The sequence below is a fragment of the Mastigoproctus giganteus genome, chromosome 1 (assembly GCF_048544385.1).
Source record: "Mastigoproctus giganteus isolate SK-2022 chromosome 1, ASM4854438v1, whole genome shotgun sequence".
Lineage (NCBI taxonomy): Eukaryota > Metazoa > Arthropoda > Arachnida > Uropygi > Thelyphonidae > Mastigoproctus > Mastigoproctus giganteus.
This window is the reverse complement of record NC_143575.1, coordinates 26407743-26425968: the sequence shown is the minus strand read 5'-3', so window position 1 is coordinate 26425968 and position 18226 is coordinate 26407743. Positions and strand designations below refer to the sequence as shown.

At 38.3% G+C, this 18226-nt stretch overlaps 1 protein-coding gene across 1 annotated transcript in view; it reads right to left on the bottom strand.

The window, feature by feature from the left end:
* Positions 1 to 18226, bottom strand: part of Nup133 (nuclear pore complex protein Nup133) — a 390085-nt gene that overhangs the window by 160008 nt on the left and 211851 nt on the right. The window contains exons 16-17 of the mRNA XM_090386292.1: positions 17090 to 17173; positions 4131 to 4290 (exon numbers count right to left, since the gene is read on the bottom strand). Coding sequence (XP_090242418.1) covers positions 4131 to 4290; positions 17090 to 17173 — 244 coding nt within the window. The remainder of the gene's footprint in view (positions 1 to 4130; positions 4291 to 17089; positions 17174 to 18226) is intronic.

Genomic DNA, 18226 nt, shown 5'->3' with positions numbered 1-18226 from the left:
TTTGCAGAACTTAAGCCGCTCTTGGTAAGAGGATCCCTTCATTCCCCTCACCAATCTTGTTGCCCTTCTCTGTACATGCTCAAGTAAATCTACATCCTTCCTAAAATGAGGCCTCCAGACCTGTACGCAGTGCTCAAGGCGTGGCCTGACCATTGCCTTATACATAGGGATAATCACCTCCTTTTCCCTGCTAGCAAAATTCCTATATATCATTGACAAAACCCCATGACCTGCCCTGGCAGCCTGTCTGCATTGCTCAGAAAACTTCATATCTGACTGCACAATTACTCCCAGGTCTTTTTCATTTTCTACCACCTTAAGTGTAGTACCACACAGTTGGTACGTTTCTCTGGGGTTACTTCTACCTATATGCAGTACTTTGCATTTGTCAAGGTTAAACTTCAGTTGCCACTTCTTAGCCCATCTGCCCGAATTATCTAGATCCTGTTGCAGTAGCACACTGCCATTACTGTCATTAACAACCCTGCCAACCTTTGTATCATCTGCAAACTTCGACATTAAGCCTGATATACCTTCATCAATATCATTTAAAAATATAAAAAACAACAGTGGACCTAACACCGAACCCTGTGGAACTCCACTAATAACATTAGTCCAAGAAGAGCAGCACCCATTGATTACCACCCTCTGTCTTCTCCCACTTAACCATCCTTTTATTCATTGTAGCAACTTACCCTTAATACCATTCTGCTCCAATTTGTACAATAGTCTTCCATGCGCAACAGTGTCAAATGTTTCTAAGAGTGAAGAAAAAAAGCTCTTAGAAACACTTCATTGGCACTGGCACTTCTCCAATCCAAGGAAATCTCTTCTGAATCCAGTGATGCCCTTATACTTAACTCTAATGGTTCAATACACTCCCTTGCTACCTCCCTCAAAATTACTGGGTATATGCCATCACCTCTAGGAGCCTCACTTGCCTTTGGGCTTGAAAAATTTTCTAATAATTAATCTTCTGAAATTTCAATATCACTAATTTCAAGCTACCCAGCTTTAATCACACAGTTTCTCCACATTGTGAAGGGTCATTCATCTCTAAATATTGATACAAAGTACCTGGCTCAATGCATCTGCAACATCAGCTGAGTTAACTAAGACTTTCACCCATCTAATACATAAGGGTCTGGTCTTATTCACTCTTTTCTTTGCATTCACATACCTTGTCCCCATTCTTTGCTCTCTTAGCCATCAATTTCTTGTAATCTGCCTTTTCTGTAATACTATTCTGTATCCTATGCCATTTTTTCTGCTTTATTAAACTGCTAACTCATTATTTGTGGTATCTGTGACTACAGCTTCAAAAGGTATACCAAAATTCTAACATATTAGTGTTCTGAGAGCTATTTTCCATGTAGGTAGAATCTTATAATTTTCTTTCCTGAAATTAAAACCCACTCCTTTGCTTATAACAAATGCTCTCTCTCTCTCTCTCTCTCTCTCTCTCTCTCTCTCTCTCTCTCTCTCTCTCTCTCTCTCTCTCTCTCTCTCTCTCTCTCTCTCTCTCTTCCCCCCCCACCCATAAATCAACTTAGAATTCCATGATCACTCCATACTAATGGCTTGTGTACTGTCAGTCCTATGATACCATTTGATTCGTGGGTAATGGCTAGGTCTAGAATATTCTTACCCCTAATACTTTCTCTAACAGCTGATATAAATAATAATCATCTAGATCAGTGTTTGCCAACTTGTGGTCCACAGGACTTGGTTTGCAGTAAGATGATACAAAACAACCATATTAAGTGATGGAGATACAGATTTGCTTATAACAACCTAATGTATACTACATACAGAGGAGCAGAATGAAAGCAATGCCTCCTATTCTTTTCCTCAGAAAATTTAATTCCTACAACTATGCCTTTTACATCAATTAATCCTCAATCATACTGTTATTTTTCCATAAAGCCACATTTTCTACGAACTTCTGCCATCTCTGAGTGAGACACTGTATTCCAATCCTGTAAAAGTCCTTACTCTTACTACGGAGGACTTTGCGAACACTGTGCTTGAGCTGGTCATCATCTGAAAAATGGGTTGCAAAGAGTGCATCCTTCAGCAGGCCAAAGAAGTGATAGTCGGAAGGTGCAAGATCCAGTCTATGAGGGGGTGAGGAAGAACAGTGCATCCCAGTTTTGAAATGGCTTCCATTGTGCACAGCCTGGTTTGGGGTCATGCATTGTCATGGAAAAGAAGAACCTCATTAAACTTTTTGTCCGGTCGAACTCTACAGATGTAGGCTTTCAACTTTTAAACATTTCCACATATTGATCTGAGTTGATTGTGGAACCATGCTTCAAGAAGTCCACAAGACCCCATCTTTGTCCCAAAACACTGTTGCCATGACTTTACCAACAAAAGGCTTCTGTTTGAGCCACTCCATCAACTGTCCCTTTGTTGCAGGGTCATAATGGTGAACCTGGGTTTCATCACCTGTGTCTATGCATGAAAGAAAAACCTCTCCTTCACTATCACAGCGCTGGAGAAGTTCTGTACAGATGACTTTCTGGGCATCTTCGTGCTCATATGTCAGCATTTTTGGGACCCATTGGGTGCAAACCTTGTTGTAGCCTAGTTTCTTTATGATGGTTATCACAGCAGGTTTCCTATGCTTACTGCATTGCACATTCCCGATGAGCAATGCAGTGTTTAGCATCTGTGTCACATAGTGTTTAGGTTGGGCACCACCGGTGGTTTCCCACAACTGCACCATTGTTTATCTTGTATGGTAAAACAGTATCCTGTAAAAGCCAGAAGTGTGAGTGGCGTTTTGTTTTGTGAAGTGTTGTTCATCTGCCTCTCTGTCACAGGGGCCCTAGTGGGGACCCCATGTTGCCTGCCACTAACTCTGGGAGGTAAGCCAGGCAGTCCCAGATTCTCTGGCTGGTCTCTGCCAGGGTTGCCTAAACTTCCTGAAGTTTAGTACCCATCAGGTGAAAAGAGAGGATGGGAAGGGAAATAAGAGTGCCCGTGCGAGGGTGCACAGGTGTGATCGCAATTTGGGGGCATTTTCTGTTAGTCAGTCAGTCCAATGCAGTGAAGAGTGTACTGAATTCACGTGTTGTGATGCAGTGGTCCTCTTTGATCAGCACGTTGATCCGGCTCTTGTTGTCACTGATGTTACTGGCCAGCTGCTTTGGAACTTGTCAACAACACTTTCTCCACTCTTAAAGTGTCTTACCCAACATTTAATTGTACTCACATTTACAGTATTGTCACAAACATTTCTGAGACACGTATGGATTTCGATCGGTGTCACTTCTTCCTTGGTAAGAAATCTGACCACTCTTTGCTTGACACGTGTATCTGTAACATCCACCATTTTGAACTGTGTGCTGCACTCAAAAGACCAATCACAGCACCACTCAGTATGGTGAAACTAGTGACCACTCAGTGACATGCAAATTGATCTATAGTGCCACATTTGAAAGCAAAAAAATTAGGAGGCATTACTTTCGTACCAAATTTAAAAATATATTATTAATATATTTGTAAATATACTTTAATATTTTTTATGGTATTGTGGCTCTGTGTGTCAAATGTAAGTGAGCCATATTTGGAAAAGGTCAGGAATCTGATCTAGTTGATTTAAAATTTTGTTCCACATGATGAGTTTCCCTCCCATGTTCAACCAATTAAGAGCAAACTGAAATCACCCATAATGAGATATTCACACAATCTTCCCTACCTTCTGGTGTGTACACTACTCTTACTAGAAGCATGACTCCATCACCCTTTTATCTTCTCTAACCTTCCTTAAAACATTACACATACCATAGTGAAACTCACTATCCCCTATTTCTGGGTGACACCATGTTTCTGTTAGCCCTGTTATGTCAGCATTAGTTGTCTTAACCAGGAGTTAGGACAACTAATGATAAGAACAACTACTCAAAAACTCAGTTCCAGTCAGCTTGCAACATCTCAAAGAAATCTAAGAATTAAATTCCAAAAAATAAGAAACAATAAGATTAATTAGTAATAATAATTGCAAAAAACTAACTTGGTTTTATATAGTTTGTCTACAACTGTCTACTACTAAAAACTAATAATAGCCAACAACTTTTTTCCTATATTCAAATACATGCATTAATAAAATAACTTCTGAATACCTGGGGGCACAGATTCCATCCAACGGGGATCAGAGGCAGGATAATCATCAATTAAATCCTGGCTTACAGCTGCTACTGTAATGTCTAACTGTGAAACACAACTTGGATTTACAATCATTGATTTTGGAAATATATCTTCCACAGTCTTCTGACATTCAGCCTTAAAATAAAAAAATAAATAATAAAAAAAAAAAAACTTTAAATATTATTAAAATGATAGCTATTCTGATTTAAGATTTTACTAAAGTAATTCAAAAAACTAAAAGGGTAAAGGAAAAATACTGATTTCAATCATAGGACCTTGCATATGCATTCAAATCCCGTGATTAAATAACTAATTTCAGTACAAGATAAGCTCAAGAATAAGCAGCAGCCTAGAGAAAGGGGTGCTGGGGGTTTCAGGGACTGATGGCAGTCATAGTGAAACAGGTGGGTATATGGGATACATTAGGGTAACTAAGAATAGGTTCATGTATACCAATGCTAGAAGTAGAGTAAATAAATTTGATGAATTTGAAGTGTTAGTCAAGACATCAAAGGCAGATATTGTTGGGATATCAAAGACATGGTGTCACACAGTTATTAGGAATGAAGAATTGGAATTTGGGGAGTACAATGTGTACAGAAAGGATAGGAAGGGAAGACGGGTTATGCTGTTAATTAAGAAAAGCATAAAATCAAAAGAAGTGCATCCAGTTGATATAGATGGACAGTGCACTGTTGAGTCAGTTCGGTGTGCCATAAGCACTGTGAAAGCAAAAATAAGAGTAGGAGTGTGTTATAGGCCTAAGGACTTGAATGAGTACAATGAACAATTGTACAGAGAAAGAGTGGGAAAGTAAATCAGAATGTCTTATAATGGGGGACTGTAACTTCCCAGATATTGACTGGAATTTGTGGAGTGGATTGGTCACTAGCACACTAGTAAGACTTTTGTGGATTTATTGGATGATTGTTTTCTACAGCAGCATGTTCGAGAGGCAACCAGAGAGGGTAATACTCTTGATCTGGTTATCAACAATGACCATTCGTGTATTAAGAATTGGCACATAAAGGAACCTAGATGGCAGTGATCACAGTGTACTGATGTGGGATTTACTTAAAGATATAATTACCATCAGGGGTAAAGGAAGGGGGTTTTGCTTCCGTAAAGGTGATTACAGTGGTCTCAGACAGTTTTTAAATTCTGTATAGTGGGACCAACTGATGATGTTACCAAAAGCAAATTAAGTGGGAAGCATTCAAGGAATTAATCGTGGAAGCTACTAAACATTTCATACCAATTAAGAAATATTGTACAAGGTTTAAGCCTAAATGGTTGTTAAATGAACTAACGAGACTTGTGGCAGAGAAGAAAATGCATGGGATACATATAAATTATCAGGCGACACAGAAGCCTATGGCAGATATAAGCTAGTCTGCAATCAATTCACAAAGGAAGGTAGAGCCAGGTGAAGGTAGATTGCGAGAAATCTTTGGCAAAGGATGCAAGGATTTCTTTACTCATATAAACTCTAAAAGGAAGGGGATAAATCAGATTGGTACACTTGATATCGATGGTTCAACTGTTGATGACCCTGCTCAAAAACAAACAAACTGAATGAGTATCTTGCATCTACATTCACACGAGGAGTTATTAAGGATTAAAAATGCCAGAAGGTTATCAAATTGTAGCAGGGTGCTTAATGATTTTGTAATAACTGAGAGTAAAGTGAAGGAGAAATTGTTGAAATTAAACATAAGAAAGGCACCTGGGGTGGACGGGATCTATCCAGTTATATTAAAGGCGGTGGCAAAGGAACTAAGCAAACCCTTGGCCATAATTATGAGAGCATCCTTGGACTCAGGGGAGGTCCCCACGGATTGAAGACGTGCAAATGTATTCCCAATTCACAACGGGGATCAAAGGGTGACACGAGTAATTACAGACCAGTTAGTTTAACTTCTGTTCCAAGTAAAATAATGGAGTCACTAGTTAAAGATGCATTGCAGGATCATCTAGACAAGACTGCAGCAATAATTCAAACACAGCACGGGTTTATTCAGGGAAAGTCTTGTCTGACAAATCTGATTGGATATTATGATGTGGTTACAAAGGAACTGGATCCAAAAAAAAATTTTGATATCATATACTTGGATTTCAGGAAAGCTTTTGACACTGTTGCACATGGAAGACTACTACACAAATTGGAGCAGAATGGTATTAAGGGTAAGTTGCTACAATGAATAAAAAATATTTGAATGGGAGAAGACAGAGGGTGGTAATCAATGAGTGCTGCTCTTCGTGGACTAATATTATGGTGCAGTTCCTCAGGGCTCAGTGTTGGGTCCACTGTTGTTTTGTATATTTATCAATGACATTGATGAGGGTATATCAGGCTCAGTGTGCTACTGCAACAGGATCTAGAAAATTTGGGAAGATGAGCTGAGAAGTGGCAACTGAAATTTAACATTGAAAAATGCAAAGTACTGCATATAGGTAGAAGTAACCCCAGATGAACATACCAATTGTGTGGTACTACACTTAGGGTGGTAGATAATGAAAAAGAGCTGGGAGTAATTGTGCATTAGATAGGCTGCAAGAGCAGGTCATGGTGTTTTGTCAATAATATACAGGAATTTTGCTAGCAGGGAAAAAGAGGTGACTGTTCCTCTGTATAAGGCAATGGTCAGGCCACGCCTTGAATACTGCGTACAGGTCTGGGGGCCTCATTTTAGGCAGGATGTCGATTTGCTTGAACATGTACAGAGAAGGGCAACAAGATTGGTGAGGAGAATGAAGGGATCCTCTTACCAAGAGAGGCTTAAGTTCTGCAAATTGCAGCGGCCAGAGATGCACCTGCACCTGCGATGTGATCTGAATGAGGTGTATAAGGCCTTTAATGGGTTGAGCCCGCTGAATTCTGATGGGATTCTTCCACTTGTTCAGATTACAAATCTAAGGGGGGCATAAATTCAAATTGAGGAAAGACAGCTGTAGAATAGATGTGTGGTAATTTGCCTTTAGCCAGCGAGTGGTTAATTGCTGGAACAAGCTTCCATCTGTCGTAGTGGAAGTTGATAGGTTAAATAAATTTAAGGAGGAACTGGACAATCATTTAGAGGGAATGGTTGTGTGAATCTTTTTTTGGCTGATGCTACATAAGCTCATACACTTGCTTTCTTGCATCACATGCCACGATTACTATTACTAGGTAAAAATCAATAACAATCAATAATATCATAAAAAAATCTAATGGTATTAGGTAGGAGGCTATTCCACTTCAACTAATCAAAGTGACTCAAAATTGTTGATCCAACTAGAGACAATAATTGAAAATGTAATGGATAAGAGCTCATCCTTAACTTAAATTAGCGAAATTAGCTAACACTAGTTTTCCTCCTTGAATAAAGATACCATTGTGGCTTCAGTCAACAAGCAGAAGTACTGTTCAAATCTAAGGTTTCTACCAGTGAGCACAGTCCCAACCATACCAAACTGAGCGGTATTTGAAAAATTAGTGACCTACCATGTATTTTATTATTTAAAAATAAAATGAACTTTCTATGTATGTAACCCGATTTTAGAGTAACATCTTAAATATTATTTTTTTTTTTTCAGGTTTGAAAAAATAACATCCATTGAAACTAATAACTTCACAAAAAGAAATGAGATGTACAGTAATGAAATATATTTTCTTGAAAGGAGAAAATCTGTGAGAAAATCACACAGATAATGACTGTCCATCATACAGTACCATCTGGAACAGGGTTGCTGAATTCAAAATGGATCAGAGAGTCTCCAAAGATAAACCCAGGACTGGATGACTCAACAGTATTTCCACCACAAGATCCATAAACATATACCATATCAGCACACTGGGCACTTGTAAAAATTTGTGTGTTCCATGACACTGAGCACAAATGTGCTCAGTGTCATGGAACACACAAATTATGAGGACAAGTCATGATGCATTGCTGAAAATGCTACAGACATTCCATAATTATTCAAAATTTAAAGAGTTATTTCAACATTTCAACAGCACACTGAACATCTCTAGGTCAATAACTGGTGATATGATCTGCAAATTAAAATGGACTGGTGCTGAAACTGTCATGAAACAACCCAGCAATCCTCTGAGGCTGACAGAACATGACAAGAGAGCCCTGATACAGATTGCAAAGAAAACTACCGTAATTAGTGATTCTGCCCTATTACAACAGAGCACCTATTACCCTGTTCTAGAATATAGACATTCTGGTTACTACAGCTTTCCAGTTATATAAGTGCTGGATGGCAAAGCTTTTACAGTATATAATATTCACAATACATATAGAGCAATACCCCGCATAGCATTGATAATTGGTACTGAAACCATTCCATGTTATGTGAAACCGTGCTGATTGAGGTATAATTATAATGGGTTTTAATTGAATACATACCAGAGAAACAGTCTATAAACAAATTATAATAAATCTATAAACAATTTGTGCTTGATAGCCAATTAAAAGGATTTGAAATAAAAAATATTGCAAAAATTTTATTAATGAAAAGGTAACATTATGAGAGATGAGGAAAAAGCTTTACTGTTTATTTAGAAATATCTTTATTGAAATACCTAAATACCTATTTAGGTATTTCAATAATGAAGTCTGGTCAAGTCGTCTTTTCTTTTTCTCGGCATACAAGTCTTTATAGCATTGAATCCCATCTTGTAAAAGTTGCCATATCTTTATGCTACACTCAACATTCGGATCTCCATTCATAATTGCCTTGCAGGCCATGTCAACTCCACAAAAAATTTTCTCTAATTCTTCTGTTGAAAATTCTTTTGGTGCCACTTCAGTGTTATTCACTTCAGAATTCACCCTCCTGGCACTTTGCCATTCCGAGGTGGTTTCCTTTTGTGAAATAAACAGATAATAATAATAACTGTTTTCCTCTTCTTCATATGCAGTTTGCTCATCAATTTTAAGGAGAGTTGCATGTGAGTCAATGCAGTCATGTACATTGGCAGTGTCCAAAGTTCCGAATCCCAAGTCTTTTCCGATCTTCACAATGTCTTTGGCAATTGTCTGAACTTGTGATTCAAAACCAATGAAATCATTTGCCAAATGGGGCAAAACACGCTGCCAAATAGAACACATGTTGTTCGCAGTGATTTCTAGCTGAGATATATTTTTGACCATATTTGAAGGGGTAAAAAATAAATTGTGAAATTAAAAGCTATCACATTGTCTCATCAGGATGGAATTAAGAATACTGAACACTGTTGCACGTTGCTGCTGGCTGCCTGAAGGGAGCTATTGGCACGTGTGCATGTGAGTCAATAGAGTTGGCACCGCAGCATATATGTTATGACAAGACAACGCAGCACGCGCGCGCGCGCACACACAATTATCTATATATTCAACTTATTGTGGAATGTTTCCTATTAATTGTGTTTGACTATAGGTATTAGTGTGCTTACAGATCAGGTTAGTCCATAAAGGCTGTCTTAATTCTGTAGGGCCTATAAACATATTATATTTATGTAGCTTATTATCTAATGGTAAGGAATTTTCATTACAACTGCCTGATGAATTTTCATTACCTGCAGCTAAAATCTTATCAAAATTAATGATTATGCTTATAAATATACTAAATTCTAAATTACAACGCGATTTAATATTATTGCATCCACCACGTGGTCATCAATCCACTACTTCGTCGGGGACTTTGAGCGGATCGATGGCCCATCTGGTGGAATGCTTCATACATACCCGTTTCTGTTGTCCCTATACCAGTTTTGTTATTCCTTAATTTAAGAATAGCTATATTAATTACATTATAAAGTTTAAATTTATTTTTGTATTAAAATTTTTAGTCCTTGTGAGCGTTCTATGCAGCAAACTGGGATAGGTGACACAGAGATGTATGGGTATGTATCCGAAAATGGGAAGGTTCTTACTTACCATTACTAGTCCAGTAGAGGTTGTAGTTTAGAAAGGGGGGAACTACCCACCTTCTAATTGTTTTATATGTAGCAAAGTTTGCCGCTCAGTCGCACATACTGTAATCAATGGCGTGATGGTGTATTAGCTTCGGGCCCCATTATCCTATGCTAGTGCTTGTGGTGGTGGGGGGGGGGGTTGTAAGTGGTTGGATGCAACTTTGGTGATTGGGTGGTTGTTATGCTGTTAATTCTATATGAAATATGTTTAACATTGAAATTTATACATGTATTACATAAATGTATTTACATTTGCTTTCCGTCCGAGGTATGGCAAAGCAAATGTAAATACAGTAAACCCTCGCTATTTGGGGGTTACGTTCCTGAGAAATGCCCCGAATAGCGAAAACGCGAATACTGAGTTATGGCTCCCACAGTAATAAAGGGGTTCCATTCCAAAGTATGAAATATATAAGAAAAACTAGTCTAAAATTTTGTCTATGTATGTATTATATGTACCTTCACAATATGACTATGTACACAGACAGTACATAGTGAAATGCAAGCATATGGCATCGAAATAAAAATAAGAAACAATTTAATATTAAATGTAATATTTATTAGAAATTTCAAACAAATCTTTCAAACCAGCGTCTTTGCTAGCTAAAAAACATATCTTACCAGTGCTATCACCAGTTTCTCTAAAGTGTTGATAAAGGTGTTTTGCCTTTTCACGAATGATGAGTGAACTTAACGGAATTTTATTTTGAGTTCAGTCTTCTATCCACAGATTTAAAGCTTTTTCCATTTTTCCTAATTTAAATCACGAGTTACAGAGCAAATTTTTGAAACAATTAGCGTGTTTTCACGGACACTACGGCAGATTTTTTTTTCCGATTTTTTGATTGATCATACCGTTGACTCATTGATTTTATGTTTTGCCACTGAGGAGACACTTTCACCATTAGAAATTTTGTCTAATAACTCAATTTTATTCGCTAATGTCATCGCCTTCTTTAATCTTTTCACATTTCCCTTGTTATTCGTAGCCATATTTTTGTACGGGTTAGAAAGAACTTGTCCACAATAAGTCATTTTCTTCCGTTAACAAACTCGAAAAAGTCTGTTTTACACTGCAAAACGGTAGATTTATCACTTTTGTAAGCATATCAATTTATAAATTGATAAATTTATTCAATTTATAAGCATATAAATTAAAAGCAAACAAAGAAACCTTCCACGACAAGCCCATAACACATACTGAACAAGGATTAGCGAGAAACTTCCACGCTCGCGATTCTGTCACCCCTCACCCCCCACCCACTGAGCGCTGTTTGACCGGGAAAAATAATTTTAGCCACACCCACGTTTTTTTATGGCGGAAAAAAATCACGGCACTTTAAAATTCACATTTTTTAGGTTTCATTTTATATTAAATCAGCGACCGCGAATACAGATACCGCGAATAGCGGGAGGTTTACTTTACATACAAGTTACTAACAAATATCAGACAGTTACCAGATTCATACACCGGGGTTGTCCGCAGGGCTCTGTGCTTGGCCCTTTCCTCTGGTCTATTGTCTTGGACGAGTTCCTGGGCTTGGACCTTGGGGGGGCTGAGCCCTTGGCCTTTGCGGACGACCTTGTCCTGTTGGTGCGTGCGGACACTAGGTTGTCCTTGGAAATTATTGCAAATGCGGCGCTTGTGAAGCTCCAGAACTGGGCAGCCTTGCACAACCTTACCATCTCGACAGAAAAAACAAAATCCATTCTCCTCAAGGGCAGACTACAAATTAGAAGACCACCTACGATGAAATTAAACTTCACCCCCATCCGACTGTACACAGAGGTTAAATACTTAGGTATTTACATTGACTCTGGTCTTACTTTCCATAACCACCTGAAATATCTAGCCACCAAAATCCGGAAGTATGCCGCCATGATCAGGAGGGTGAGCAGATCCGACTGGGGCTTGAAGCACAAAGCTCTGACCCTCATATACAAAGCAGTATTTGTCCCGATTGTTTGCTATGGTGCCTCCACCTGGTATAGACAAGCTACACTAACAAAAAACAAACAGAAGCTGGATACAATTCAAAGGTTCATGCTGCTATCAATTAGTAGGGCGTGCCGCACTGTTAGCACCCCTGCCTTGCAAGTTCTAACAGGTTGTCAGCCACTCTACCTAGAAGTAGTCAGACGAGGCCTATATTACCACCTTAGGAAAGGAACACCAGCTGAAATAGTAAATCTCCAGCTGGATCTTGCAAATGACCCCAAGATAGAGAAGAGGAGAATCACCCAACACCTACATGCGATATGGCAACAGAGCTGGGAAACCACGCAGAAAGGAGACATCACGAGGCGATTCCTCCCAACTATAAACCATACTCACCCAATAGCCCCTCCCTGGTTCTCACCTGGTCTGCACATGACGTTTATTATCACTGGACACGGCCCCTTCCGTCAGAAACTCACAGCTATGGGGATTGAAAGAGACCCGCGGTGCCATTGTGGAGAAGAAGAGTCCTGGGGGCATCTCATGTATGAGTGCCCTGCCTATGACAACAGTAGAATCAAGTTTGCTACCGCAATTCAAAGGAATCCACGAAACCAAGAGTCCTCGCTGCTGCTCGATGAAAACACATACAGGGCACTAACTGTGTATGCGCAGGAAATCTTCGCACTGAGGCTAGCCAAGATTGCTGAAATGAGAAGAACATTGGATCATGCTGCCCAAGGCCTGAATCAGACTGGCGTGGGTTAGCTCCTTCTTTGCTAGAGGACACTGCCTTGACAACTTACAAATCCTTTAAGGGTAGGAACACTGCTGGTACCATTCTGGTGCGGGACTGCTGGCACTCATCGAGTGCGGGATACTGCTGCAAACCCCTTATAGGGTAGGATCGGCCGGCACCGTTCTGGTGCGGGATTGGTGGCACTCTGGAGAACTTCTGAGTGCGGGATACAGAGTCCATTGGCCTCTGGTGATCATGCAGGGGCACCTGTCCCCTGCTACTTTAACTCCCACCCCCAGATCCCTATTTTCACCTCACAAAGAGCGGACTGCTCCTTAACTTCAGTCCATCCTCCTTTCCCTCTTTCTGTTCCTTCTAACTCGTACTCCTGCTCTGTTTTCTCCCCCCCCCACTTTTTTATTTTTTATTATTATTTTTTATTTTTTTATTATTTTTTATTATTATTATTATTTTTTTTTTGTATTATTTTTATTTTATTTTATTTATTTATTTATTTTTATTTATTTATTTTTATTTTATTTATTTATTTATTTTTATTTATTTATTTTTTTTTTTTTTTTTTCACTTGACCTTTGTCAGGAAGCTTAGGCAACCCTGGCAAAGGCCAGCCAGAGTATAATGGGCAGCCTGGCTCACCTCCCAGTGGTGGTGGCGGGCAACGTGGGGTTCCACTAGGGGCTCTGCGGCCAAGCAGCCAGAGACACAACAACAAAACATAACACTACTCTGACAGAAACCAGACATTACACTTTTTCTGGCTTTTACAGAGATTCTGTACTTCTTCACAAAGTACCATGGTGCAGATGTGGGAAACCACAGGTGGCGCCTTTCACAAAACACTATGCCACTATGCCACTATGTACATATGTAAAACATGTATAAATTCCAATGTTAACATATTTCATATAGAATTAACAGCACAACAACCACCCAATCACCAAAGTTGCATCCAACCACTTGTAAGACACAAAGTCTTACAAATTAAATTAAATTAAATGTCTATATAGTCAATGATAGAATGCTAGATAGAGTGATATTGTAAACCTTACAAGAAAACACTTAAAGTCACAAATATTGTCTAAGATAATGGGTCTCACGCTAATGGAATTAATTTAAGAGAAGGTTAAATTTAATGTACAAGCAAATATACCGTGAAAATAAACATTAGAAAGAAATATACGATCAGCGCCCACTACCTGGAGCAGCAAGTGAAGATATCGAGACGGAACAGTGGGGGGTTAATTGATGGCATGGCAAAAGGGACTGACTGCTCCAGAGATTACAATAGGGGTACCAGGTGTAAGCGTTTTTGTTTACTGCAAACAGAGCGGGTGTGGTCATTTTAAAATAAGGCGAGACGAATCAAGTAAATGGACGCAGATGTTTTCTGGATGGGTTCCGAGCTCCAGAAATTTGTGGTCATTTCTAGAAGGATCGAGAATTCTCTGGAAAACGGCAGTTCTTTCTACACCGGAAGGAGCTCGACCGTCCTGTCATGTGGAATAGGCAAATGAGAATGGAGATGATGAAGGTCCGATAGAAATGATTGGTTGAGGAAAGGAGGGGCGTTACGAAAATTAGTTAAAGGGGTGATGAAGTTTTTTCGGAGAGGTATATTTTAGAAGGGGTGATGAAGTTTTTTCAGAGAGGTATATTTTAGAAGGGGTGATGAAGTTTTTTCGGAGAGGTATATTTTAGAAGGGGTGATGAAGTTTTTTCGGAGAGGTATGTTTTAGAAGGGGTGATGAAAGTTTTTTTTTTCGGACGTATGATTAAAGTTTTTTTCGTAGGTAGGCTCGGGAAACAGTCCCCGGAAGTAATCCACCAGTAGAACCAGTTATGGTGAGTTGACTAAGTTCTGATAGTGTTAGTAAAGTATAGCTACGTTACTGTAAAGGGAACTTTCTCGAGATGGAAATTAGAAGTCCGAAAGCGTCCACCGAGAGATATTTTTTTAGGAGGACAGCGAGATAATGCTTATGGAAGAACACCGGACCGTCTTCTAGCCTACAGAAAGAAATAAAGTAATGGGAAGCGACTCCTATTGAATGACCCGGCACAGCAAAGAAGGCTATGATCGGCAAAGCGATAGTGTTCCTGGCAGAAGTAAGCAGTCCGGAATCGGACTGCTTACTTCTGCCAGGATTTTTAAGACTATAAAAAATAATAAATACTATAGTAATAATATAAACAAAAAAAAAATAATAAATATATAAATAAAACGCCACCCCCACACACTTACAACCCCCCCACCACCACAAGCATTAGCATAGGATAACGGGGCCCGAAGCTAATACACTATCACGCCATTGATTACAGTATGTGCGACTGCGCAGCAAACTTTGCTACATATAAAACAATTAGAAGGTGGGTAGTTTCCCCTTTCTAAACTACAACCTCTACTGGACTAGTAAGTAAGAACCTTCCCATTTTCAGATACATACCCATACGGCTTTGTGTCACCTATCCAGTTTGCTGCATAGAACGCTCACAATGAATAAAAATTTTAATACAAAAATAAATTTAAACTTTATAATATAATTAATATAACTATAATTAAGGAATAGCAAAACTGGTATAGGAACAACCTATATATATAGGAATGACCACGTAGTGGAATGTATAATATTAAATTGCATTGTAATTTAGAATTTAGTATATTTATAAGCATAATCATTAATTTTGATAAGTTGTTAGCTGCAGGTAATGAAAATTCATCAGGCAATTGTAATGAAAATTCCTTACCATTAGATAATAAGCTACATAAATATAATATGGTTATAGGCCCTACAGAATTAAGATAGCCTTTATGGACTAACCTGATCCGTAAGCACACTAATACCTATAGTCAAACACCATTAATCGGAAACATTCCACAATAAGTTGAACATATAGATAATTATAATTACAGGCACGTATAATGTCCAATTAACGTTGCACAAATGATTTCATAAAAGAAATATGTTAAAATCTAACAAGATTAGCATTAAGCGTAAGTAATACTATGATAATATCCAGCATGATTAACTTCATATATATATAGAGTAAGTTTAGGCTACTGAATAAGTTTTAATATTTACAGTAAATTTGACTTAAACTTAATTGAAAACCGTGTTATAATGAAACCCGTGCTGTTTGAAGCCGTGCTAAGCAAAGTATTGCTGTATCACATTTCGAGGGTATTTAGTGTTTATTTAATTTGCTGAGCCTTACTGTAATACAATCTGCATATACACATACAGGCCAATTATTAAAAAAGTTTCAAGATCCCAGGCGTTAAGTTCTAAATGAACTTCTTTGATTGTACAACTTGTAACTTAGACTGCGCAACTTATTACTAGTACCTCTGAGCAGAAATTTTGGAATGGCACAGGAATGTGGCAAAGTTGATGTTTTTCCAACAAGGCACTGTTATTAGGTAAAATACACTGAAAGAGAATAATCTGGCAGAGTGTCATGCCATCAAAAAACACTCATTCAGTGAAAAATAAATCATCTAACAAAATACTACAAGTTATACAGATATAATTCTGGGATGGAGATTAACACTAATTCTTCAATAGCAAGGTTTGTATTCAAGTCAAATTTGGTAAACGTTGATTGGAAAAAGATCATGAGATAAATTTGTGCCAGCTACACCAGCATTCGACAGTGTTCCAGAAATCCACTACTGTATTCCAGGAGGAAGCACATTTTGCATTTGCAATATGCCAAATACTGAACAACATCTTGTGTGAACCTCTGTAAGGCATCTGCAACAAACTGTGATGAAACCATACCATGATGTGGTTCAACAGTTTAAAAATGTATGGATCACTGTTAACAGTGTAGTGTTGTTATAGTGTGCTACATATGCACAGTATAGAATATTATGTAACATTGGCTGCCTTTTCATGGCCTTTATAAACTCTTCTGGTCTTAGAGGGCTGTATATAGTACAAAAGAAATTTATGCTAGTGGACAGTTGACTGCTAAAACTTACACTGACATCTGCATATAGAATTACCAATTAATTGGCATATACTCTTTAGAATATCATTCCATAATTTGAGTAGAATTATGCCACTCACAGTCACGGAGAAACTCCAAAACTTTTTTATAATCACCTATATGTAAGAAAAATGACCAGATTTATATTTAAAATAAATGCACGATATTTTATAACTTTCATACTGACAGAGAAAAATTCCCTGAAAATATTTTTTAAAATAAATTATAGCATATCATAAAGTAAACTGCTTAAAAGAGAAACTCTGATTTATGTAATGCAAAGATTAAAAAATATTACCAATTCCTGTTTGCAAAACATCAATACTGCAGATTTCAATTTTGATTTTAGATCACAATTTTCCATATCTTCTTCCAGAAAGACCTATTTATTAAGCAAAAAAATAACTAATTTAAAAATATATATATAAAAATAAAACAAAACCAATAACTCTCAAACAAGCATATACAACTACATCTACACTGCTGAATTATTCTGAATTTTATACTGAATTATAGGAGGTAAAAAAAAAAAAAAACCATTCCTTTTTGCAAACTGGTCACCAAGATAGTGGCTAGTTTGCAAAAAGGAACGTTTTTTTCTTCTGTCTCCAGCCATAGCAACTGGACACTAGTCATGCTGGAGCTCTCGGAAACACTACTTCAAGCTGAAATTTGAGGCTTAGAGGGGAACAGGTATCCTGTGTGTTATCAGACACTCCGCCTAAAACACTGATGGATCCAATATCTCTCTATTACAGAAGATTTAGGAGAAGTCCGGTTGGCCTGCCTCCCTAAAATCCACTCATGCACACCTTCTCTATGGTAAGCCCTGTTATGTCACTTAGGTGGCAAAGAAAGTGTAGAGTGGTTCTCTTCAAGACGCCTGGTCAGCGTGAAGAGGAAAAGACCAAACCCTCCAGCATATGAGAGCACAACAATACAAATGGCCCTCAGTCCCCAGCAGCTTTCACTCTCCCTCTTACGGCAGCGAGAGGATCAGAGTGGAAGCAGAGGGTGCTAAGAATCTCTGGGTACGACCAGGCTGCCATGCACGGAAACTGAACTTGGCCTGTTATAACGTACGATCACTCATCAGTGAAGACAGGATATTAGAGCTGGAAAAGGAATTAGAAAATGTGAATTGGAATATCATCAGCTTGGCTGAAACAAGAAGAAATGAATCATTTATAAGTTTATCAAGTGGAAATCTGCTGTACACCGATGGAAACAGTGAAAGGAGTGGAGGTGGAGTTGGGTTTCTGGTCCATAAAGATTTTAAAAACAACATTTTGGAATTCAAAAGTACATCACCAAGGGTGTCAAGACTAATACTCAAGATTTCTAAGAGGTACATGCTAAAGATTATAATGATTTATGCACCAACATCGAGCCATGGTGATGAAGAGGTTGAAGAAATGTACACCGAAATTGAGTC